Raw genomic sequence first — 26,828 nt, 5'->3', positions numbered from 1 at the left:
GTGAAACCTATGTTGCAACTTCGGAAGCCGTTTTCTCAAAACAGTTGTTTTTTTGCCTCCTCTGTCGCTTGTTCCAGGGATTTCTTTGTGATTGCTGGGTCTATTTTGATTCCGTTTCATGCATTACATTCCTTGATAAACAGTTCAGGTCGTGACACTCTTGGTTTTCCAGATTTGTTTTTTGTGATTTTTTTATTCAAATAATCCTTCACAGTTGACATGCCTGTTGCACATTAACTCTTTCACTACCGTCCGAAAATTGACTAATTTTAGGGGTCCAAGAAAACATTTTTTTTTTTTCCTGCTAAAAAATTGGTTAGGCACTAATTGCAGGAACACAAAATGCAGATTATTTAACGACCTTTCCAATAACACCAGTTTTTTAAAGGTTTTTATATATCATAGTTGTAAAAAAAATATCGAAATCACAATTTTTGTCAAGTTGTCGAAAAAAATGATAAAAAAAGGAGTTGTGTATATCAAACCCCGGTAGTAGAAAAAAATTAGAATATACATTTTGTGGGAAAACATTTCAAAAACACGCCCTAGAAAAAATGTCGACTTGCGCGAAACAGTTTGTCGGATATAAAAAAAAATGTTAGCATGCACGGTGCTCGTGTCATGCGGTGAAACCCAACCTCCAATTCAAAATGTGCAATTTCGGGTGGTTTCCTGGAATAAATCTGGCAGTTTGTCATTATCAGAGGCACCAATTTGCCCTCACATAATGTAAGATGTATTGTGTAAGATGTAATGTAAGATGTAATGTAAGACCCTAGCAGTCATTCAGGCATTACAGAACCAGGGGGTAGAAGAGCATTATGTAAGAATACTAGAGGATATCTATAATGGGTCTACAGCTACCGTCATCCTCCATAAGGAGAGCAGTAAAATACCTATAAGGAAGGGTGTCAGACAAGGCGACACAATCTCTCCAATGTTATTCACAGCATGCTTACAAGAAGTATTCAGAACGTTGGATTGGGAACAGGTGGGAGTAAGGGTTAATGGAGAATACCTCAGTAACCTCAGATTTGCTGATGACGTTGCCTTGCTAAGTAACTCGGGAGACGAATTGCAAAGCATGCTTTCCGCACTGGGCGAACAGAGTAGAACCGTGGGCCTGAAAATTAATATGCAGAAAACTAAAGTAATGATCAATAACCTCGGGACAGCACAGCAGTTTGAGATAGATGGCGAGGCAGTGGAAGTGGTAAGCAAATATATATACTCAGGCCAAGTTGTGACACCAGATCCCAACCATGAGGCAGAGATAATTAGAAGGATCAGAATGGGGTGGGGTGCATATGGCAGACATTATCAGATAATGAATAGCAGCCTACCATTGTCGTTGAAGAAGAAAGTGTATGACAGCTGCATCTTACCGGTACTCACCTACGGGGCAGAAACTTGGAGGCTGACTAAGAGGGTTCAACTTAAATTGAGAACGACTCAGCGGGCAATGGAGCGGAAAATGATAGGTGTAACATTAAGGGACAAGAAGAGAGCGGAGTGGGTCAGGGAGCAAACTGGTGTTAAAGACATATTAGTAGAAATTAAGAAGAAGAAATGGACTTGGGCAGGGCATGTAATGCAAAGGCAAGATAACCGCTGGTCATTAAGGGTAACAGAGTGGATCCCTAGAGAAGGCAGGCGCTGCAGGGGGCGGCAGAAAGTTAGATGGGCAGATGAGATCAAGAAGTTTGCGGGGATAAATTGGTCACAGTTGGCACAGGACCGAGGTAATTGGAGAATAATGGGAGAGGCCTTTGCCCTGCAGTGGGCGTAGACAGGCTGGTGATGATGATGATGATGAATGTAAGAACATCTTGTCAATGGCTGACTTTGCATTTACAGCGAGCACAATATTTGGGACAAGCATGCGATGCGGAAAAAAACATGCATGAAGTTGGAAACGGAATGCCGTGGCTGATGTTTGTTGTCGTTCACGGTCAGTTATCTCTCAAAACATAAAGCTGAGCTTTATTATCATCTGACTCGCAATTGGAGCCTTGCTCGCAAAAATGAGGTACGATGAGCTAGAATCGTGCCCTGCGATCTTTGGCCGAGTAGCAGTTGCGCGATGAAAAAGATCAGCACAACAAGCCTCCTCAATTGCAGCGCTACCTAACAGTTTCCAAATGAAACAGTACAAAAACTTATCGGAGACTCCGTCCGAATAGACAGTTCAACTAAGCAGCAACATTAGATACCCGGATATACCCTCGCATGGAAACAAAACTGGAAGGCGAACAGCTGGCAGTGTAAGGCCGGTTTGAGCGCTGTCCTCGGCGGAACAGAACCTGGCGACTGGGTGTGATTTTTTGACTTGCATGTGAAGTTCTTATCGCAGAAATCGGGTTAGGGTGGGGGGAAATCAGGAGCGGCGTGCTTTGTTCGAAGATCAGTCGCGGACGCTCCAGGCGCCATGACAGGTAGCTTTGAAATTGGGTAACTGCGTAGTAGCACTAAATATGAATTTCGCGATGCAGAAACGAAACCGAAACTGTTGTAAACTGTTCGCGAATGGTCCTGGGGTAAGTAGAACTACCACAGAACTTAGAACAACGTGCGCAAAGGCAATAAAACTGCTTAAAATCATAAAGTAGCTTAGCAACCTTGCACTGCTTGACATTTTCAGCCGATTTCTGGGATTATTACTGTCAGAGTGCGAACCTGACGATTGAAAATCGTTTGCTGGTTCACCATTCACGCCCTGATAGCAAAAAACAAACGCTGGTGAAGAGTAATTACGAGTGGCACGCATTCTTCGCTGGTAGCAGTGACGCGCGATGACCACATCCCTTTTCCACATCCAGGTGATTCAAACGCGTGTCAAAAATCACGTTTTTGTTGCAAAAATAAAAACAAAACTGATTTTGAAAGGCCATTTTCTGATCTAACTCCAAACAGCTTTACGTGTTCGAGCAACGCCTGGAACGCTATGAAAACGCGCTCCCAAAAGTATCGATCAAATTGATCGATTTTTATAGGCGCGGTAGCGAAAGAGTTAACCTCTAAAAAAATGAAAACTAAAAAACATTGTGTTGTAAAAAAAAATCCTTGGAACTGTCACGACCTCATCCATTCATTTGGGAATGCAAAGCACTTCGAACAAGTTTTCTATCGTGTTTTATAGCCGCTCAAGCTCGGTACAAGCGGAACAGAAAGAAAATTTAATGCATAAAAGAGTTTTCAAAATATTGCCTTGAAATTTTTATGGTGTTGTCAAAGAAGCATTTCCAGTTGCTGTGCCCATTTTCATCAAAATCCACAGAAAAATAAGAAAGTTGATTTTGAAAGCCACGTCCCCCCTTAACCCAGCAGCACATGGGAAGCGCGGGGGGAACTCCCCTGGCTCCCGTGAAACGAAAAGGACGCCGTAGACAGGCTGGTGATGATGATGATGATGAATGTAAGAACATCTTGTCAATGGCTGACTTTGCATTTACAGTGAGCACAATATTTGGGACAAGCATGCGATGCCGAAAAAAACATGCATGAAGTTGGAAACGGAATGCCGTGGCTGATGTTTGTTGTCGTTCACGGTCAGTTATCTCTCAAAACATAAAGCTGAGCTTTATTATCATCTAACTCGCAATTGGAGCCTTGCTCGCAAAAATGAGGTACGATGAGCTAGAATCGTGCCCTGCGATCTTTGGCCGAGTAGCAGTTGCGCGATGAAAAAGATCAGCACAACAAGCCTCCTCAATTGCAGCGCTACCTAACAGTTTCCAAATGAAACAGTACAAAAACTTAACCCAGCAGCCGCTTCGCGATACAAGGAGCACTGCTCTCGCCCGGCAAACTTTGCTTCGCCTCCCTATTCCCCCCTTCCTCTCGCTGCACTTGGCACGCTGCTGAAGCTGTGCGCCTCTCTCTCTCTCTCTCTCTCTCTCTCTCTCTCCTGTGGTTCGGCGGCCCCATCTTTTGTGTGCCAGGCGGGAAGCGAAAGACTATTGGCCTCCGCAGTTTAGTAGTCCTGGACGCTCTGCGTTCAGAGCGGAAGTTTCGTAGGAATACATGGGAAAATTGAGGGTTGGAATCGAGGACCCCTGTGACACTAGGCGTGAAAGCGACTGTGAAGAAGCCGTCACATTGGTCACGAAGCTGAGCGAGCCCTTGTTCGCATCAGAAAGTTACGAACTTCTTTGCAGCTAAGTCCGTTTGACATATGAACTGCAGTAAAGTAGGTGCACGAATGTTCTTTTTCATCTCCGGAATGCGGTTACTTTGTTGTGTACCGCCATGCGGCGCACTGCACGTTCACCCGCTATTTATTTTGGGCAAGTACAGTGCCCAATATTTGCAGTAAATGCCCACTACGGCTATAACGAAATGTTGTTTATAACGAGCAAATTGCAGAGCTCCTTTATTGTTGTTGTAATGAAGTTTTAACTGCATAAGGCTTGCCGAATGCTGCCGGCTCATTGAAGGGCCCGAGCGGGAGGGGCACAATGACAAGCTGTGTAATGTGGACATCAAAGTTCAACAAATGGAAGGAGCACAAACTGATCAAAACAGAGTTGGCGTTGGGGGGGCAGATGTAGTGGCGGCACAATGTTGCCGATCGTTCCTGGTGGCCGGAGGGAAGCTGTGTACGTGTAAAGCACTGCATCAGGATAGCTCAAAGCGGTTGGGGGCATTGTGACGTCGGATTGAGAGAAGAATTGGGAAAATTGGAAAGTGATTCAGCCAGTTTGGGAGTGAACGGAACCCCTTCAAAGGGGAACGCTAGTCTCAAAGCTCAGGAGGGCCGAGCAAACATTCGGGCAGCCTTGAATGAGCTCCTTGCATTGCACTGCTCGAGCTGCCGCCGAGCAGCGCCTCGAGGAGCTCAGCTCTCAGAGTGGTCGACGGGACAGTGGGCAGTTGTGGGCAGACTCGCCTCAGTTACAGCAGAACTGGGCGCTTCCTCTCGTTCCTTCTTGTGTGGGTGGACCAACTGCTTGGGGAGCTGCCTTCGCATCTGACTGAAGCTCGTTCAAAACAGGGGGTCCACTTGCACGCAAGCTGCGCCCACAAGGGCAGGCATCTCTCCCCTATGACAGTTTTTGCCGGCCCAGGGATTTTTCATGCCAGTGCTCGCTGTGTGCTTAAACACCGTTTTCCATAAGCAGCCGGGAAAGGGGGAAAATACTCACAAACCAGTCCTCTTGGTGGCCCGCGCGCCTTCCGCTGGGCTGTTAACATCGCTTGGCGCGGTGTGCTTTGCTACGTTTGTGCGGAACTTTCAACTGTTTTAGCCAATGCTACGATGCCGTTCAAGGCGCAAAAGTCAGCACTGGTCAGCACTGCGCAGTGGTGGGTTATTGTACAACCAGAGAAAGCGAGAAAAAGTTGCCAACAGCACACATCTGCACGACACTGCCTGGAGAAAATGCAGTGCGGTTGCGACGTGTTTTTGCTGCATCGCTTCCCAGCGGACACCGAGTTGAGATGCCGCAACTGCTTTGTACCAATGACCAACTTTAGTGTTTTTCGGTGCACTTCTTGGACGGCAAGCAGACGGAGCGAAATCCATTTATCACACCAAGCGACCAAGCAGAACCCCCTGAAATGTTAGAAGTAGCTTTATTCCTTTGAATACAATATTTGTTGATTAATGATCGGGTTTAACGTTTCACTGGCGATTAAGCCTGTGGTGAAACCACCTATGGATCTTTCACGCGCGCCGATGCAGTACATCATTACAAAAACTTATGGTTCATTGTAGTCAATCTAAAATAACGTATATTGTTTGGTCAGTATAGCTCCTTGACGTTAAAAAGTCCTATTTTCATCCAATCTAGCCTTTAAAATAACAGTGTTTTATTTACTTTTTTTCAGGCGAAGGCATTACATTTCAAACGATATAAAAGACTGACCTTCTCCGTCGTTCATTGCTGGTCGACAGCAGGATAAGCAGGCATCACAATGTGGAAATGCAGCTCGAGATATGCGAACGGATCATTTGGAAAATAGCTCAACCTGTTCACAACACGGTCAAAGGAAAAGTTTCTCATCCTTTTGCGTTGTCCCGGAATCTAAAGTACTACAATTACAAAACAGCCACTGCTGATCGCGTAAAGCATTCGTAGTGCAAGCAGAGGGTCCACAAAGATGGGCCCCGAGCGACAGGGCACAGGCGCTGCACAGAGTTAGGCCAGTCATGATCACAACCTTTGAATAGTAATTTGACTGGCTGTGCGGTCGTGCTATTTTTCCGCCCAGGTAATTTCGTTTCGTCAGTAACCGTCATGTCAAGTTCAGAAAGATTGCCATATTTACTCGCGTAATGAACCCACTTTTTTTCCAGAAAATTCGGCATGAATTTGGGGGGAGGGTTCATTATGCGGGAAAAAATTGCAACAGATTTTTTAAGTTGAAATTCCACACAATAAAGTTGCTAAGAGAAGCGAATCAGAGTTTTACCATTTCCGTAAGAACACCTGGGTGATTATGTAATGGAATTTTTTTTAGATGCGAAGCATCTCTTGCTCTCGGCTCCGTCGTCCGTCCATCCGCACCTCTCCCCCTACACTATAAAAAAAGAAATAGTTAGGCGGCACCCGGTTTCGATCCCACGACTCTCCGGCCGCAACGGGAGGTACGTGGCGCTCTTCCCACTGCGCTACAAATCGAGACGGGAGCATGTGCTACTAACGCGCCTTATCTCCTCACTCATTCAAAATACGTCAAGAAGCTACTGATACAACGAAGGCACGCGAAGCTGAACGTCAACGGAAACAACGAACTGAAAACTTTAGAGGAGGATGTTGAATTTCCAGAGGGAAAGCTGTGGCGGGAAGCGCCACGTGCCTTGCAACTCAACCAGAGAAGAGGACGAAGAGGGTGAGCAGCGGGGTAGGAGCGTGAGCACGCAAGAAAGAAAGACGAGAACCAGGAGGTGTTTGATCAGGTAACGCTGGTGTCGATCTCTTCGCTGTCTCTACATTTCTCTGTCTCTACGTGGGGGTTCACACTACGTTCCCATTCGTGCTCCGATAAATGAAACAACATAACGGCAACACAATGGAACCTACACGGAACCCCTATGATGCTTCGCATCCTCCTCATGGTTCCCCACGGGAAGATGGTGTAATTTTTTATTCTGAACATGCCAGTGGCCCCTTACTCGTCATAGAGCTGTCCTCCTAACTGAAGTCGCTTGCGGCTTCACATTCGTAGTCGGCCCACAGCGCACCGTCTTCCATGCCGTCAAGGCACTCCAAAACTTCTTTTCTCACACCCGAAACTTTCCTTTTTTGGGCCCACGAAACACTACGATCCTTGTTCACCGACCAATAACTTTGTTTTCGTCCGTAGCGTACACGCAGTGGGTCAACACTGAAATGCCGCCCAGCCGCGCGGTTTCCGTGTGCATCAACGCATGCTCCACCACCTTCAGTTTAAAACCGTCTGTGCAGCTCATGTAGTACTGGCCTATCGTACGGCACGCACCAGGAGCACAAAAAAAGGTCGGAACACAGCTGAACAACAACACCGCGGATCGTCATGGCGAAGTGGCGGAACAGCAAGAGCAGGGGAGTGTGGAGTGCGTTTAGTGCTTTGTTCGCACGCCGCCAAAACCAGCCAGAACGGCAAGGAGCAGGGAAGGAGTATGGAGTGCGTTTTGCACTTTGTTCGCACGCTGCAATGTTTTTATGGCGCAAGGTTTGTTTTGTGTACAGCAGGTGGCGCACCGCAAGCGCGCAATTTTTAAATTGTGAGCCACAGCATTTCCACTCAAGTCTCCGGCTAGTGTTGAGATTTCTTTCTGTTGAAATGCGTTCTTAGCATTTATGCGTGTACTGTGGTGTGATATCAAGTTACTGCGATTGTCTCTAGCATCAGCAACCATGCTGAGATTAAAACATATCCCCGCTGCAGTTTTTATTCAAAGTGGCAAAAAGTAAATTCTCAAGAAGAAAAGTGGGGGAGGGTTCATTACACGAGTGGGTTCATTATGCGAGTAAATACGGTATATTGTATTGCAGTGTCAACAGCGTGGCAATCGCCTCGTCGAAAGTCCATCGTGAGCGCGGGTCAGCGAGACCCACACGCTGTGTGCGCTGACGTCGACATGACTAATCGGTGAACATAACAAGCATGGTGGCATTGAAAATGCGTATTTACTCCCCGATATCGATTTCTATGTCAGTCGGTGCCGTACCGGTAGCATTTGCATCGCGGAACTGCCAAGCACCACCGGCACCACCACCACCACCACCAGGGCTACTGCTGCTCGCAACAGCCGGGGTCGGCATCTTCTGCTCTGGCAGTGAATTAGGACCTAAAATCCGTCCGTATGTGGTGAAAACAAAACAGAACACACACGCACGCACACACACACGCACACACACACACACACACACACACACACACACACACAAAAGCACTGTAACCGCTAACTCAACGCCAAACCACAAAGGTTCACTCGGTATTGCACGGGCACCGAAGAGACGCACAGTAAGAACGGAGCACTTATCAGCCCAGCGCGGTGGTTTCGCCGTTCGCTTCATAGACGCCGCTAGCTTCTGGTCAGAAAAAGCAAATGGTGGAGAATGGTTGCTTGACTGCCTTGGCAGCAAATGGGTGGCCCCTGTGCCTGGGTATCCCGAAAGGACCGCTGCCACTAAATGCCGGTCCTGGTCTTGCAGAGATTGGTGTCAACCTGCGGTCCCACTACTACGTACGGTACGACTTCGAGACCACACTGTCCACCTTGGAGGAATACATCCGGGTGGGCTTCACCACCACGGAGCACCATGGCATGATCTTCGGGGTGTCCTCACGCACCGGAGAGTACCTCAACCTCATGATGTCCACAAGTGGTACGTTTTTTCATTTGCCTCGATCGAGTGCAGTCGAAGCCATGTGCCGCACCACAGTCTCTTTGGCAAGGTGGAATGGGGAGTGAGAGCATTATGGGGGAAGAGATTTCGGAGCGGCACCCCTACCGGTGCCACCGCGAAACTGAATGGAGGGGAAACAAAGCACACTGTGATACAGGCTTCCTAACAGGAGTGATATTTCTGCAGACCGATATTGAGCTGTTTGTGCAATTCTAGGGTGCATGTGTGAGTATGTGTTGATTTGAAATAATTACTCCAACCGTACACATTGGCCGAGTAGATTTTGCCGTCTATTTCACTGCGTTTTGCTTGAAAAGAAACGCCGCTTGCCTGATCTTCCGCCGCCCCTCTACGGGAGCAGCTGCACTTGGCCATTCGTACGAAGAAAAAACTGCTGAAGAAAAGAAGCGTCTCCAATGCTGCATTGGTTCTGAGTGTTGAAGTTAAACTCCAGTTGGTTAAGGCACTGCGTTTGCGTCTGTGTGCTAGCCTCGTCCAACTGGTCTAAACGGGGCTCTCCCAGCCTAGACCTGTGTGCAGCACCCAGTAGCTTGCTCAGTGCTGTTGGGGCTGGCCTCCGCGCTTTCGGTCTGCCCACTCGGGAGGGGAGAACAAGCAGAGCTGCGGCCGCCGTTGCAAAGCAGGGATTGCAACCGAAGACTGTGTTTTAGAAACAGCGGGGCCCATTGTCGAAGTTGCAGCAGTAGGGGGCCAGTTGCACTTCGTTCATCGGGTTCTCCATTTCATTGCCCAATTGCGGCCCGTGACTTCATTCGTTGGAGCGCGTACTTTGTGCTTCTGCCGGTGATCTGCCTCGCTGCTGTGTGCCTGCCATCGGCTAAACAGCCGCGAATGTCGGTTCGTCGAACCAAGTGCGTAGTAGTTGTCATGGCGCCCATTCGTTGGATTACTCGTTATTTTGTAGGCAAACACTGCGGTTTGTATTTGGCCCCGTGAGTATACAGCACTGCAGACTTCCGTTTTGCTTGCGCGATATAAATATTTTCAAGCGCCACAGTTGGAATCCTGTCGGCCTCTGTGTGCCTCATTGTGAAAGCGGCATGCTACTTGGTCCTAATGGCTGGGAATTACCAGTGGCGCTGTGGCGTTCGGCCAATGACCATCCCGCACTTGATCGGTGCATGATCGTCATACACCTCAGTTACAAATTTTCCGATACTTAGTGCCAATGCCCTGTTGTGAGATGTGCGTAAACGACCGAAAAGAACATGAGTGCGTTTTTGCAAAGTTCAGATGGTTTTTTGTTTTTGTCACTAAATGTGGTAGAGAGAACGAGTCTGTACTAACAGGTCCACCTACAGCTGACATTGCAACGTGCTCGTCCTAAATTCATCATCAATGTTTACTGCCTCAATAATTCACGGCTTTACACATTTCAAAACGACCTACCGTATTTATTCGAATCTAGGCCGGCCCTGATTCTAAGCCGACCCCCCGAAAGTCCGAAGCCATGAAAAAAAAAAAAAGCTTACCTCGAATGTAGGCCGAACAAAAAGGCGAGGTCAGTGTTCACAAAACGAAAAACATGTTTATTGAACATGAAGATGCGGTGCTGGAACTCAATCAGTTTTTCTTCAAAATCACCGGGCAACTTCTGGGCGATTGAGGTTCGACGACGGAGGCTAAAGCCGGAGCACTTCATGAATTTCTGTAGCCAGCCCCGACTGGCCTTGAAGTGTGCCCGCGATAAGCCTCGTTCCCTTGAAGGCTCGCTTGCTTTTGCCTGGAGCACTTCCGTCGTTACTGGAAGGGCAGCTGCTCGCTGCGTCTGAACGAAGTCAGCCAATCGTGATGACGGCCTTCTCGTGGTCCTGTGAATGCCATCCTCTTGCGGCGCACGCAAATATCCTCTCCCGTTGCGTCCTCCAACGACGGACGTTTTTTTTTTTCATCCCTGCTGAAAACCCATCCGGCTTGAACGTTCGACGACAACTCCGCAGCTAAAACAACTTTTCTTTTAAGAGCGGCACTATAACGGCATGGTGCCATTGCGCTTTCAAAACCAAACGCCACACCGCACACAGGCCACTATCCGCACAGTTCAAAATGGCGGCATCGCCTCTAGTAATGGCTACAATACTTTCTTTTCTGGGTGGCACTAGCTGCGCGTGTTTCAAAATCCTCGAATCCAAGCCGACCCTGGAGTTTTATCGGCTCGGATTGGAATAAATGCGACAAGCCCGTGCCGTACTCGGGGACAGCTGAAGAGCGACCCTGGAAGTTGCCCTGCGCCTGTTCACCATTGCAGCCGGCGGTTACTCCGTGCGACACGAGTCGTATCCATTGATTTCTTGCACCTGATCTGCTTATAAGTTCCTGCAGCGGCGATAAAAAAAAACTTGGGTGTGAAAAACATGTTACGCATTAATAAGCGCAATCTCGTCTCAAAAAGGGCGCGCATGTTGACATGCGGGTCTGTCGCTTTGACAGAGGGATACACTACATGAGCTATTGTTGTTCTTAAGGGGGGACGCGGCTTTCAACTTCGGAAAAATGACCAAAACATCGTTTTTTTGAAACCCACATATTTGGCTTCTATGTTTCCTATTCTGTGCGTCTGCAAAGTTTTTACGCTGAAAAGCGTCGCAAAGTGGCATAAAAAAATACTTTTGTCAGGCGCGGTGACAAACTATCAGCGCAAAAGGGCGAAAAAACGGCAATTTTCGGAGCGCTCTATCTCCGCAACGGTGCCACCGGGCGCGGCCATTTTGATATGGTTAGATCGGCCGAGCGATCGTCTTTCCGGTTCCGCTCGTCTCTTGTATCTTCGTTCATTCACAAACGCACAAACGGCAGAAAAGAAACGATGCACAAACGAAGCTAGAAATAGATGCTGAAGCGCTATTGGTCCTCCGGTCGGGGCGCAGAACAACGACCCTCCTGATTGGATGTCGCGGGCGCAACGCAAGATGGCGGCCGCCTGAGCTGCGTAGCGAGCGGATTGGGTTCATTTTCGCCGCTTCGCTCGGCCGAGTTTCTGTTCAATCTGTGGTATTCAACACGCACGTTATCGCGGTGGGAATGCCGGAGATAACGAGCCAGATTACGGGAAGTTGTGTGGCTCGAAAGGAGGAGGTCATCGAACGCTTCGTGGTGTGCGTGACTCTACCGTCGCCAGACCTTGGAGGGTGACGCGGTGTGCACGCTTGCGATAGCAGTTCGTGAAGTGAACTTTTAGTCGGATTTGCGATGTTTACACGCTTAGTTATTGCTGTGTTTTGACTGTGGGCTCGCTAGCCTTGAGAAAGAAACGGTCGACGCGTCAAACGCTGCGGCGCGCACGGCATAGCCGACGCGCATTGGAGCATCACATGACTGGGCAACCAGTTACGATTGAACGCCAGTAGTTGTAATTAATGCCTGCGACGTTAGATTTAATCTTAAAAGCAACCTGACCAGCCATATCAGGTATAATCAAAGTTCGATATGTCGCGGTAAGCGTGCGCTGCGATGCGCGCGAGCCATATCGCCTTTCTTGTGCAACGTTTCCCGTGCGCTTCTAATAATCATGCAAACAGGTTTGATTTAGTAATATAGGAATAAAAATATGCTCTCTGCGTTAAAAATGTACGTTACTGTGGCAGCATTTAACAGTGATTTTTTTAGGGAAATTATTGATACCATTGCTTAGGGCATACTGGCTGTGCTGCAAGAAATATTGGATGCCTTATTGGATTGGAGTTATGCAGAATACTCTACCAAGCTTCAAAGTAGCTCATTTTCATCCTTGTGGTATGCAAACTTTTGGCAATAAACACCTGCACGTATGAGTACTACTTTGCTGTGCCAGGCACGATAAAACATAAAAAAAGCCAAAAATGTTCAAATTTAAGTAAAAAAAATGCTTAACTTGTTGCCATGGTGACAACACTGCAAAAGGAGGTTGTCCAGTGCGATACAGCCAACCAGCTAACCTACTTTGCATTGAAAGCCCATTGAAACCTATCTTCCCCTCTGTTTGGTTTGCAAAGGGGGTATGTACTCTTCACGGAGGAGCTGAAAATGATGTTTTGTGGAAAGAGAAAGGCTGTAAAAGGCACTCCAATTTCAAGGCAAGGCCTTCCAGAAGTCCCATGTTCAAAAGGACATGAAAGGCTGCAACCGTGGCGACTTTTGATAAGTGAAACCTATGTTGCAACTTCGGAAGCCGTTTTCTCAAAACAGTTTTTTTGCCACATATGTCGCTTGTTCCAGGGATTTCTTCGTGACCGCTGCGTCTATTTTGATTCCATTTCTTGCATTACATTCCTTGATGAACACTTCAGGTCGTGACACTCTTGGTTTTTCAGATTTGTTTTTCGTGATTTTTTTTTCTTTCAAATAGTCGTTCACAGTTGGCATGCCTGTTGCACATTAACCTCTAAAAAAATGAAAACTAAAAAATATTGTTTTGTAAAAAAAAAATTCTAGAACTGTCACGACCTCGCCCATTCATTTGGGAATGCAAAGCACTTCGAACAAGTTTTCTATCGTGTTTTATAAGTCGCTCAAGCTCAGTACAAGCGGAACAGAAAGAAAATTTAATAAATAAAAAAGTTATCAAAATACTATCTTGAAATTTTTATGGTGTTATCACAGAAGCATTTCCAGTTGCTGTGCCAATTTGCATCAAAATCCACTCAGAAATAAAAAAGTTGATTTTGAAAGCCACGTCCCCCTTAAATTGTACCGGAGTATAGGGATAGTGCTGTTCGTTTTTGCTGTGCCTTCTCGATGTACAACATTATTATGTAAAATGAAGTCGCGTCCTTGGATTACGCTCCATAGAAATGCACGTCTTTTTGTAGTTGGTTTCCCTGTATAGCACGTAAGTGGCGACCTCTATAGGGTGGACATGTTAAACTACCTGTTGAAGAATCTGGAGACGGCCCTCTCAACCATGGCCTATGCTATTTCCCTGCCGAACGGGGGATTATCTTTTGTTCCCGCCTGGAGGCAGCTTTTGGGTCTCGGCTTCGGAGGGAAGGAAAGGGGCCGATCAAGCGTGTGTGTGGTGCACAGGGCCCGCGTTCGCCTTCGTAGCCCGTTGCTGCTGTGCCTGTTGTCGGGAGGGGATGTGAGCTCCTCCTTCGGTGGCGGCAGCATGGTTCCTGCTGGGGTGTGTGTGCTTTTGCTGCGTGGCGCATAACGTGTCCCACCATTGCACATGCAGGTCACCTGAGACTGGTCTTTGACTTTGGCTTTGAACGGCAAGAAATCATCATCAAGAATGAAAACTTCGCCTTGGGCCAGATCCACGACGTCCAGATCAAGCGCACTCACAATGGCGAGAGGCTGACTGTGTTTGTGAGTTCCTCCTCCTCCTCCTCTGCGCTGCTGCCGCCTGTCGGGCTGACCCAAGCGAGGGCAGCGGGCAGAGCAGGGCTCCTCTCTTGGCAAACCAGGTCCTGTGGGTGGTAATGCTTGCAGCGGAACGTTTGCGCTCCCCGTTTGTTTGGGAGCCTAGGAATTCGGGCATTCTTAACGTCACGGATGCGTGTCCTAACATCTGACATTTCGAGCCCTGCGATGCACAACTCTCCAACATAGCATGTCGCTGCCACAGACGGCGCCCTTGTTTGATTAGGCCATCGTTGTGCAGGGTGCTAGTGTCAGCTTATAGGAGAGCTCTTTTTCTGTCAAACCACAGCCAAGTTGTGTGGAGACAAAACGTTGTTCTGTCCTTTATTACTCGGGGTTTGTGCAGCTCCTGCAAAAACCCTTGAAATTTAAAATTAAGTTTTCAAGGGCTCTGAAGGTCCTGGAGATTTTCTCTACTGTTATCATTGAGAACCCTCGATTTGCTTGGGCAGTGAAAAGAAAGGTGCCCCGCCTTTTGTGGCTGATAGTGGGCTGCCCATAAAGGAAGCAAAAGGCTTTCACAATTCCCGCGTCCGACTCGCTTCCCCCCTGCCTGGCCCTGTCCTTCACTTTGCTCCTCTGTCCGTCGCTGTGCCCCCGCAATAGCTGTGCTCCGCCGTGCCTTGGAAAACGGACGGTGAAAAAAAATGAGCACAGATGAGCACAAGCATGATCTTTCCTGGGAGGGACACTGAAGTGATTTGTTAACATTGCGGGATTACTAGTGCAAATTGTAGTCTGGGGTCTCTAGGCCATGTTTCTACCACTCTCGCTGTGTTTACCGGACTTTTTTCAGTAGAAAAAAAAATCAATTCGAAAGTGCCGTCCTCCTCTCTGCATCCTCCTTGCCGATTTCCTATGACGTTTCGTATGCCACCAAAATGAGATGGCTTGGCTTGACTACGCACTACTGTCGGAGGTCGGTGAGCAGCACTGCCCGCCAACCCTCCGACAGAGTCGGCCGGCCACCGGAGGGGGTCGTCGCAATTTCGTTCGCTCAGTTGAAACTACACCATGGCATGTTTGTGCCTGGAAGCATGTGCCATTAGTTCGTTAGTTTGTAGACTGCATCAAGCTTGTCCAAGCCGCTCCACACAAGCGCACATGCGGCGCTTCGCTGACTAGTGTACTCTAGCAGAAAAACCTAAGGCCAATTGAAGGCGGGAGAAGAGCCTGAACTTAAGGGGAGACGCGGCTTTCAACTTCGGAAAAATGGCCAAAACATCGTTTTTTTGAAACCCTCATATTCAGTTTCTAAGTTTCCTATTCTATGCGTCTGCAAAGTTTTTCCGCTGAAAAGCATCGCAAAGTGGCATAAAAAAAATACTTTTGTCATGCGCGGTGACAAACTATCAGCACAAAAGGGCGAAAAAAACGGCAATTTTCAGAGCGCGGTATCTCCGCAATGGTGCCACCGGATGCGGCCATTCTGATATGGTTAGATCGGCCGAGTGATCGTCTTTCCGGTTCCGCTCATCTCTTTTATCTTCGTTCATTCACAAACGCACAAACGGACCTAGAAATAGATGCTGAAGCGCTATTGGCCTTCTGGTCGGGACACACTAAAACGACCCTCCTGATTGGGTGTCGCGGCGCACTGCAAGATGGCGGCCGCCTGAGCTGCGTAGCGTGCGGTTTGAGTTCATTTTCGCCGCTTCGCTCGGCCAAGTTTCTGTTCAGTCTGTGGTATTCAACACGGACGTTATCGCGATGGGAATGCCAGAGATAACGAGCCAGATTACGGGAGGTTGTGTGGCTCAAAAGGCGGAGGTCATCGAACGCTTCGTGGTGCACGTGACTCTACCGTCGCCACACCCCGGAGGGTGACGCGGTGTGCGCGCTTGCGATAGCGGTTCGTGAAGGGAACTTTTAGTCGGAGTTGCGATGTTTACACGCTTAGTTATTGCTGTGTTTTGACCGTGGGAAAGAAACGGTTGATGCACAGGGGTGAGACAGCTGCGCATATTGTGCACTTTTGATACAAATCTGCTTTCCTGCGCCAGGCTGCTCCAAAAGCTTGAAAATTGCAAAAATTGCGCCAAACTGCCCCAGAGCCGAGGATTTTAACGCTCCCGCCAGTTTCAGTGGGGAAAAATGCTTACTGACGCCATACTTTTCCAGCACCCCCAAGGTGATCCTGTTTGTAAAGATTTAATTGATTGATCATACAATAAAAAACCCGCATAAAATTATCCCCAAGATAGTTTTTTTGAAGGTCACCATGTCGGGTTGCACATGTTATATTCTGTGAGTTTTTTTAAGTTTTCCCATGGAAAACAATTGCAAAGTCCTGTAGAAAAAATACGTATGTGTACTCAGGCGACAAACTACTGGTGAAAATTGATGAAAAGACGGCAATTTTCGGAGCGCCGTATCTCCAGAACGACATTACTGGGCGCCGCCATCTTGGTGTGGTGACTATTGGAAAACATGGCCGTCGGGCGAAGCAGTTGCTTGTGGTTCAGGCAGAGTGCTCTTCGCCGATTTCTACTGTGGTTTTGGTTATGGGGGTGGCTGGGTTTTCATTTAGTCGTTTGATCTGTTGAGGGAAGTTGTGCGACTCGAAGAACGGGAGTTATCAAAAACAACGTGGGGCCCGTGAATTTGCCGTGTTTCGGCCTCGAGTGAGAGGCGCGGTGCGTGCTTGAAGTGAAATTTCGGACTCATTGCGGTGTTATAATAAAACGCTGAGTTATTGCTGCCTTTGACAGCAAGCTTGTGAGTGGCGGAAATGAGACGATCAACACTGCGGAAGTGGCGGTGCAGGCTACTCTGCCGTAAAATGTTCAAGCTGTGTCCGATAGCGGGACGGGCTATTATTGCATGCTAGTAATAATGGTTTATCTATCTGAAGTGAAATTTAATGCTAAGAGGGAGTTGGCTAAACATACCAACGTTATTCAAATTGCGATCGCACTGAATGCGCACCTTGGGGATTGAAATGGGAGGTCTGGTGGGGTGCGAAGATTGTCACCTCACTTTGCGCAACTTTTGCCATGCCCCTACACTTGTGTGTAAAGCCGAGTCTGGGATTACAAAAGTAATAATTTCAGCGTTCACATGATAATGAAAATGCCTTACGATTGCTTAGTTTTTCGATTTGATGTTTTCAACGGCACTCCATGCTATCTATGCATAGAGCCTAAGAATTTATAAATGGCTTGTAAAAATGTAGTGCAGTTCGTGCCTTGTGATACTCTAGTAGACAAAAAAAACTTCACTGAAAGGTTGTTTCAGTGTTATGTACGTTCAAGACCCATTAAAAAGTGCACTCCCCCCTTTCCCCCCCCACCCCCCCTTCCCCCGAGTTGCCAAAAATTTGATTTTTAGGCTCCTAAGGTGACGTAATAAATGTCATCATTCTGCTCCAAATCAAGGTTCTTGTGCTCCAAAATCGAGATTTCGCTGCTCCAAAAACTGCTCCCAAATCTGATTCAGCTGTCTCACCCCTGGATGCGTCAAACGCTGCGGCGTGCACGGCATAGCCGACGCGCATTGGAGCATCACGTGACTGGGCAACTGGGTACGATTCAACGCCAGTAGTTGTAATTAATGCCTGCAACGATAGATTTAATCTTGAAAGCGACCTGACCAGCCATATCAGGGATAATCAAAGTGTGATCTGTCGCGGTAGGCGTGCGCTGCGATGCGCGCGAGCCATATCGCCTTTCTTGTGCAACGTTTCCTGTGCGCTTCTAATAATCATGCAAACAGGTTTGATTTAGTAATATAGGAATAAAAATATGTTCTCTGCGTTAAAAATATACGTTACTGTCGCAGCATTTAACAGAGAATTTTTTAGGCAAATTATTGATACCATTGCTTAGAGCATACTGGCTGTGCTGCAAGAAATATTGGATGCCTTGAATGTCAAAAGTATTAAAAAAATGTGCCCTTGCATTGAAGTTGGTAGTCATGCAGAATATTCTACCAAGCTTGAAAGTAGCTTATTTGCATCCTTGTGGCATGCAAACTTTTGGCAATGAACACCTGCATGTATGAGTATTAGGTTGCTGCACCAGGTAAAGTAATAAAACAATAAAGAATCCAGAAATTTTCAAATTTAAGTAAAAAAATGCTTCACTTGTTGCCATGGGGACAACACTGCAAAGGGAAGTTGTCCAGTGCGATACAGTCAACCAGCTAACCTACTTTGCATAGAAAGCCCATTGAAACCCATCTCCCCCTCCGTTTGGTCTGCTAACTGGGCTATGTACTTTTCACAGAGGAGCTGAAAATGTTTTCTGGAAAGAGAAAGGCTGTAAAAGGCACTCCAATTTCAAGGCAAGGCCTTCCAGAAGCCCCATGTTCAAAAGGACATGAAAGGCTACAACCGTGACGCCTTTTGATAAGTGAAACCTATGTTGCAACTTCGGAAGCCGTTTTCTCAAAACAGTTTTTTTGCCACATATGTCGCTTGTTCCAGGGATTTCTTCGTGACCGCTGCGTCTATTTTGATTCCATTTCTTGCATTACATTCCTTGATGAACACTTCAGGTCGTGACACTCTTGGTTTTTCAGATTTGTTTTTCGTGATTTTTTTTTCTTTCAAATAGTCGTTCACAGTCGACATGCCTGTTGCACATTAACCTCTAAAAAAATGAAAACTAAAAAACATTGTGTTGTAAAAAAAATTCTAAAACTGTCACGGCCCGTCCATTCATTCATTTGGAAATGCAAAGCACTCCGAACAAGTTTTCTATCATGTTTTATAAGTCGCTCAAGCTCGGTACAAGCGGAACAGAAAGAAAATTTAATAAGTAAAAAAGTTATCAAAATATCACCTTGAAATTTTTAGGTGTTATTACAGAAGCATTTCCAGTTGCTGTGCCAATTTTCATCAAAATCCACAAAGAGATAAAAAAGTTGATTTTGAAAGCCGTGTCCCCCCTTAATATAGGTACTAAGAAATCAAAATCAATGGAAACTTCTATTGCACAGCGTAAAACCAAGGTGCAGGAAGCACCTTTTGCGCTGGGTGAACTAGCACAGTGGTGTTATCATAGGGGAGGCTAAACTTGCCTTCTGAGAAATTTGCTTTCGGGGTCATAGTTTTAGGCATAAATTATTGTGGCTTAGCGTGTCAGCAGAACAGTAGTAGAGAGTTGCTACAAGGGACTGCAGTGCATTCGTGAAGATGCCTTGGTACATCCTTGAAGGTCTCTAAATGTCCATGAGCCTCTGGATGCTGTGTGAACTCTGTCCGTGGCTGTGCGTTTGGGCGCCCAGTGACGTTGTTGTGGGCAGCTCTGTTCATGCAGCGGTAGTTTGGTTTGAGAGAAAAACTAGGTGGGAGATTTACGAAATAAAGCTCAAAGTTGTTGAGCAGTGCGCACTGGAGAATATGGCCCTGGGTTCACGAACTGCGTGCTGTTGTCTGTGGCTGTCTTGATTGACGTAAGACGGCTGACGATGTGCTTCACGCATTTTCCCCTTCCCAACGAATGGCAGGTGGACAACTACGAGCCCCAGGTGCACACCTTCAACATCCGGGGCAAGGCCGACGCACAGTTCAACGATCTGCTCAGCATCTACGTGGGACGCAATGGTGAGCAAGGGATCTTCTGTGGGAATCCCCTAGAGGTCTTGGTACTGAAGTGCCCACTCGAGTGTATGTGCAAGTTGTGGGCATCCTTACTCCTTGCAGGGCACTAAGGAATAGAATAACAGAATAACGCACCATCGTTATTCTCACTGCCCTCGACTCTGCCCACAACGGGTTCGAGAGCGAGCCACGACTCTCGCCGCGCGCGTACTTCGTCATTCATTTCACGGGAAAGCGTGGACTACCGCGATACAAAACACTGCACTGCACGTAGCTCCTGGGGCATGTACCCGTCAGCTTGTGCCCAGTCCGTCTTCAGGCGGCAGTTAGCGCTCGTCGCCGACCGTGATGCGCACTGAGATAGGGAAGGGGGCTCTCTGTGGCCGCCGTACATTTCAAGCCACTGGGCTCGACTGGGCGACATCTGCGCGCGTCCGCTGACCTTGAGCAGCGCGAGCAACCCTGCTAATGCGACGGGGAAATGCCCGGAGGCTCACCGAACATCCTAGATAAATGCACTAACGCAATCAAGACGTGCGCAAATCGACACGGTGGGTGCCCACGCTGATTGGACACAACGGCCAGTGCAAGGAAGGCCAAGAGTGGCCGACAGGCGCTTCCGACGGTGCTCTCATCGGTCGTCTCCTTCGCGCCTCCCGAGTCAGCCCGTAGGGAGGTGCGTGAGAATCACCCTCGCCCCACATAGGAGGAGAGTGTCGCTAGCACCTCCTCGCCCCGATCAGAGCGGAGAGGCTTGGCCCCCACACAGGTCGGCCTGTGTTAGGGTGTCAAGGTGCATAGGTATTCCACCCGCAACAGCAGCAGTTGCTTAGCGACGCAGAAAGTGCCGAAAGGGCAAAGTTCACGTTTCCCCACATGGGGAACCTTGGGTGCTCATGGTGCCGGTGAGTGGCGAGATTGCAAACCCCAAGCAGTGGTTCTAACGTGGAGGAAGCGGGAGCCATCGGAGTCTGGGTCCCTGCTTGTCTAGCAGGCAGGGAGCAACAGTCGGCTGACATGGGAACACTTCATAAGCGGCACATCTGTGTTCCTCATTGTAGAGTTTATGGAAAGTACTGTATTCACAGGAATCTGAGACTAGGACCCCTCATTGGCAACGAGTGAATTCGGAAAATAACTTTTTTTTTTTTTCGCATTTATTGCAACAAACAAGTGCAGCGACCATCACTCGTTGCTGCTGCCGCTGGCCTCTTTGTCGCTGTCTTCCCACTGCACGTCATCTTCCAATTAGTCAAGGTTGTGGGAAATGCCGCACCGCTTAAAGGAGCCATGAAGAGAAAATACAACTTCGTTTAATTTGAAAGAACTAGGATTCAGTATCTCACTCAGCTCCATTAGAGCCACAAAAGATGCTTTTTAACGAAAAAAAAGCAACAAGTATTTAAAAACTTTCAAATTTTGCGCCACAGTGACGTGTTATGAGCAAGAATGACGTCACACGGGCCAACAATAAATCATAATTTTCAGTGCGTTAACTGCACGTTAGCATTCAAGTGATGCGGTGAAATGGAACTAGAGGCCCCTTTACAGACGTCCAGTCTTGTGCCGTCGCGACAGGTCAGTTAGGCGGCCGCCAATTGCACAAACAAGGTTCCGTGACATCATAGAAAAGTTGCGGGAAACTGCCTAGGGGGTCGCGACTGCTGCACACGTTTTCTTTCATATCTCCGTTATTTGTTCGAAGATGGTGATGATATTGGTATCATTGTTATCGGGACTAAGCGGTCTTTCTAATAAACCCAACTTGTATTTTGTCTTCATGGCTCCTTTAAACGTGCGGACGACCATGTAATAGCGCACCAGGCGTCTGCGATCCACCGTGCGAGCTGGGGTAGCGATTCAACCTCCCGGTAGGCGTCGGCGAACGTTCCCTTGCTGTCCTTAGCAGGCTTGTTCAAGCACACGTGACTGGTTATGACGAGGTCGCACTGGCGGTTTGCTATCAAAGCCTCGCTAGCGTCGGGTGTGCCCACTGAACTAACCAGCATCGAACGAGGGCTCGGCATGGACGACGAAACCAAACAGTACGGAGCCAGTCATTGAACGTGTCCGCAGCCCTTTTCATTACAGTGGCCGGTCACACCAGCAGGAAATACTTCTTTCACCCGTTGCTTCTCGTTTCCTGCAGTCCAGCTTTCCCGTCTTTAGAGCCAATTTTTTGGACAGTAGTTGACGGGCATGTCGAACTGCATCAGTGGTCGAACTGCACTGCCTATTTGTCCAAGGCCGTAGCCGTGTTGGTGTCGCAGTCCGATGACATAACGCTGAAATGACCCCAACTTCTCTTCGAAGTCTTCCGGCAGCCTTTGACACATTGCAGTCCAGTGGCACTGCGAGAACCTCGAGCGCTTCATAAAACGCCTTACCCAACCTTTGCTTGCTCTGAAAATTGGGCGACTAATCCCACGCTCACGGGCCGTTTCCCTGGCTCTCATCGGTGTCATCTCTGCGGTGAGATCTCTCTCTTCCTCACCTCGTTCACATACCGAGCCAAGGGCACCCACGCTGAAGTCCCGTAAAGGCTTTCCGCGAACTTGAACACGCTGCCAGCCTGCTGGCGTTTCCTCGCCACCTGTGCTGGTTCACCTCTGAAACGCCGAAGCGCCTGGCTGTTGCCAGCTTGTTCCCAGTCTCGCTCACAACAGCGGTCACTTTTCGCTCGAACTGGGCCATGTATTGATGTCTCGTTTCACTCATCGCAAAGCAATGAAGCACACACAGCTCAGGTAACTCAGGTCCCAACAAAGGAGATTCCTCCGCCAGCACGTGACATCACTTTGGACCAGTCACTTGAAGACGCTCCGCTGCTTTCTTCGTGCCCAAACGAGAGGGCAGCACACAGGCTGCAGAAGATTAAAAGGACGACAGAACCAACGTTTATGGTATCTATAAACGTTGGATAGAACAACCCAGTCAAGCGGGCGACCTTGAGGGGGTTTCAGGAGACCATGGCCGCTCTCGAAACCGGCCATTGGGCAACCCGCATAGGCTTTTGTTGGAGCCACTAACTGAAAAGTTTGCTTTCATCTTCGTTGGTGACCCGAGCACGGACGGCCAGCCGAAGTCAAGGCATCCCGGACTAGGGACGCCTTCCACGGGGCGACGCCCACACATCAGCCTCTGCTGGAGAAATAAAATTTTTTTCTCTCTCTCTCTCTCTCCCTCTTGAGCCTGACCTTAACTCTTTCGGTGTCACTGATGTACGAGTACGTTGTCGCATTTCCCCTCCGCAGTATCACTGACATACTGGTACGTTCTTCATTGTGCGTTCACAAAAGCTGGCACATCTGGACTGTTCGCGCCGTCTCTCGAATCATTCTAGTAGCTCGTATGTTCACTCTCTAGCTCTCTCTTCAAGGGTATATCGAAGAGTACGGAGCGACCACGCCCACCCTTCATTGCTGGGGCGCTTGGTCGGGATGAGTGGCCATACGGCATGCCTGCGATTACGAGTGCAAGTGTTGTGCCATCCGCAACGGGTTCCTAGGGTTTTTTTATTCTGTTCCCGTTCTGCCATGACACGCCAGGTAAGCCCAGCGCGCCGTTGCCTCTCCAATAGACCGAAACATGACTCAATCGCGGAATTCGCTCGCTCGCCGCGCCCTCACTTGCCGCTGTCAGCAGCAAACGAGGTTGTTGTATCAATGTTGTATCCCATTTTTCTCTCTATCTGTTGTCATGATTTCGCAACACGTCATTTCTGTGCATTGTGTGGGCCGCTGAAAGTGCTCCCTCCATGCGCGCGGTTACTTTCGGGTGGCCGACTGCGCGGGGCCTTCGACTGCGGAAAGGAGCCATGGTTCTTCCGATTCTGACCCGAGTACGAGCCAAGCTTGAGTTCGCATTCTGAGAGCTCCTCATCCAAGGAAGAAGTACGAGTCAAATTCTGGGGTGTGAGCATCAGATTCTGATGTTGAAACGGTGGGGTCGTCGTTCCAGAAGCGTGCACAGCAAACTGAAAATATCTGGAAGAAAGGCACTTTCTCACCCACGCTCTTTCCTTTCGACGCATTACATTCCGGATGCTATCGTAGTCAAATAAATCACTGTGCTCCTTCCCTGATATTCCGGAAACCAAGCTGATACTGGGCGTGTGTCACGGCCAGAAAGACCCGACAGTGAAAGGGTTGAAGGAGCCATGAAGAGAAAACACAAGTTTAGTTCATTCAAAAGATTGCCTCATTAGACTCATGCTGAAACCACTTTTAGCGTAAACTTCACTCAAATGAGCTACATAATTAGGAAAAAAGGGAATGGCCATGCGACCCACTAGCTCATTTCCCACAACAGAACCTATGATATCATACCAGACAGCTCTGCAATTGGCGGAGGGCGGCAAAAGCAAACGCAAATTATGCAGAGCTTATAAGCTTGCCGAACGAGCTGTTTGCGCTTAAATTTAAGGTACATTCTTTTTAAAGCCCTAAGAATGGTGGGACAAACAGTGGAAGTTACGAAAGCGCACGTAAACGTAGAAGTACCGATTCGTACGGCTGTTGTTGTACTGGGCGCACTATGCTTGGTTTAGCTGCACAGGGCTGCGGGGCTTTGGGGTTGTCTCAGACGACACTGGCCGATTGACGCATGCGATGATGTCTTAAGTGACCGTATTTGTCGAGCGAGCACGATGTTTCACAAAACGATTGTCTCCATGAACAAACCAAGCCAGGTACAAATACGTTCACAAACAAACCAAGGGCAGAAAACGGCTTGCCGCGGTGTGGTGGCGCCATCTAGTTTCACTAACTAACGGTAAACAAGGCCCCGTGATGTCATTGCACATCACAAAAACGCACAATTTAGCGGGAAAATCAAAATTTTAACTTACCGTAAAAACCCGCGTATAATACGGACCCGCATATAATACGAGGTGTAATTCGGGGACAGCAAAATCAGAAAAAAAGCTTTCATATAATGCAAGGTAAAGAGCACAGAAAACATTTATTTGCACTGCAGTTACCGTTCAGTCATTGTCAGTTTTTGCTGGCAATGACTCCCGACGTCCGTTCAGTCATCGTCAGGTTCGCTGCCACTGTCTCCTAAAGTTGCCTTGTCGGAAATGTCTTCCCACAGAAAGTGGTCTTCAGTGCCATCAAGGGCGTTCGAGATTCCGTATTTATTAAAAGAGCGACTGACGTGCTCCTCTGGGATGCTGGCCCACGCATCCGCGATCCAGCCACAAAGCACCGCCGGAGAAGCCGGCGTCAGCCATTCGGTAGCTGTCACTTACGGGTCTCCTGACCTCATTTACTCTTGGTAGCAGGACCTGATGCCGTCTTTGAAAGACTTGTTGATGCAAACGTCTAGCGGTTGCCGCTGGGATGTCATTCCTCCTGGAATGACAATGAGTTCGGTGCGGGCTTCGCGCAACAGCTTCATGGAATCGGCCAGGTGGCAGCGAAAGGCGTCCAACACGAGCACTGACGGGAACCCCCAACAGTGCTCCAGGCCGCCGACACCACACGGACTTTATCCAGTCAAGCACCAGTTGCTTTCTCCAACCGCAAATGCTGCCTTCGGTGACGCCGAACTGCCGTCCTGCGGCGCAATTCCTGATGGTCTCGGCACATAAAATAACTTTTCTTTTAATTGCAGCCGAATACTGCCTTCGTGCACCTGACATCGTGATAGACTTGCGGTGAAGTGCCGATCATTCGCGTGGTCAAAACAATAAATATGCCGCCGGCTGAGAGAAGCAGCAGCCAGCTAACGCCACCGCAAGATGGCGCACCCTCCGCTGAAACCGAAACCGAAAGTGCAAATTTTCGGCTGAAAACTTTGGGATCCACATATATAATGCGAGGCACAAACTTTACATAGTAGAATTTGGAAAAAAAGCCTCGTATTATACGCGGGTTTTTACGGTAAATTAAATAATTTCTCCGTGAATAAAGCATCGTTTGCATTCGGACAAGTGCTGGGGGCACTATAAAACACGAAGTCTTTCGAATAACACAAACTTGTGTTTTGTCTTCATGGCTCCTTTAATTAAGGCAGCCCCGAACCTAGATTCGCGTGAACATGGTATAGTGGGAAAAAGCTCCCAGCACCTCTCGTGTGCTGGCTCTCTCTGAAGGCAGTGCTCCCCCCTCCTCCCCTGCAGAGTCCATGGGCACGGGCGAGGGCTTTGTGGGCTGCATCTCGCGGGTGCAGTTTGACGACCACATGCCCCTGAGGCGGTACTTCCAGGAGAGCCGGCGCAGCAACGTGCACGCCTTCCCCGAGGGGGCCGTGCGCGAGGACACGTGCGGCATCGAGCCCGTCACGTACGCGCCCCCCGAGGACGAGACGCGGCCGCCACCCACGCTGCCGCCGGGCGTCTACCGCGAGCCCTGGGCCGTGTCCACCCACACCGACTCCGCCATCCTGGGCGGTGAGTGACGGGGCCTTTTTCCTCACATGACGGGGCTGCTGTCCAGGGGGGGTGCTCCTCAGAGTTGTTCGGTGCGTGTACGGAGCTCCCCACACTTGCGGTATGCCAAACCAAAGCGGCCCCTGGCTTGCCCTGGCGGCAACTGTAGTGAGTAATTAGGGGGGCATGCTAAACAGTATGGAGAAGGTAATGTGCCTATACCTCCACTTGAGATCCGTGACGGCCTCATACCTGCCAACTCTCCTGGTTTGCCTGGGAGACTCGATTTTTACCTGTCATCCCAATTGTACGGGAACAGTCATAAAACTCCCGAAAAAGTGCCCCAACCGCGCTGGTGCCTCTTTCTAATCACCCGCCGCGGTGGCTCAGTGGCTAAGGCGTTGCGCTGCTGAGCACGAGGTCGCGGGTTCGATTCCCGGCCGCGGCGGCCGCTTTTCTGATGGAGGCGAAAAGCAAAAACGCCCGTGTGTACGAGATTTCGGCGCACGTTAAAGATCCCCAGGTGGTCAAAATTAATCCGGAGCCCTCCACTACGGCGCGCCTCATCGCCTGCGTTAAACCCTACAATCAATCAAATCAAATCAGCCTCTTTCTATTCAGCTGTTGGTCATTAGAGTTTCTACCACCAGCAGAAAAAAAAATGTACAGGAATTCGGAGAATTGTCTACTAATGGGTAGCATTCTTATGCCG

General features: G+C 48.6%; 1 protein-coding gene across 1 annotated transcript in view; it reads left to right on the top strand.

Moving 5' to 3' along the window:
* Nrx-iv (neurexin-4) overlaps nucleotides 1–26,828 on the top strand; it is a 139,805-nt gene that overhangs the window by 87,457 nt on the left and 25,520 nt on the right. Inside the window, exons 17-20 of the mRNA XM_077705629.1 lie at nucleotides 8,643–8,816; nucleotides 14,011–14,144; nucleotides 19,650–19,746; nucleotides 25,868–26,137. Of these exons, the coding sequence (XP_077561755.1) occupies nucleotides 8,643–8,816; nucleotides 14,011–14,144; nucleotides 19,650–19,746; nucleotides 25,868–26,137 (675 nt within the window). The remainder of the gene's footprint in view (nucleotides 1–8,642; nucleotides 8,817–14,010; nucleotides 14,145–19,649; nucleotides 19,747–25,867; nucleotides 26,138–26,828) is intronic.

Source organism: Haemaphysalis longicornis, unplaced genomic scaffold (assembly GCF_048455015.1).
Source record: "Haemaphysalis longicornis isolate Haplotype H1 unplaced genomic scaffold, Haemaphysalis longicornis Haplotype H1 scaffold_4, whole genome shotgun sequence".
Lineage (NCBI taxonomy): Eukaryota > Metazoa > Arthropoda > Arachnida > Ixodida > Ixodidae > Haemaphysalis > Haemaphysalis longicornis.
The sequence above is the reverse complement of the archived record's forward strand: the minus strand, read 5'-3'. Positions and strand labels throughout refer to the sequence as shown.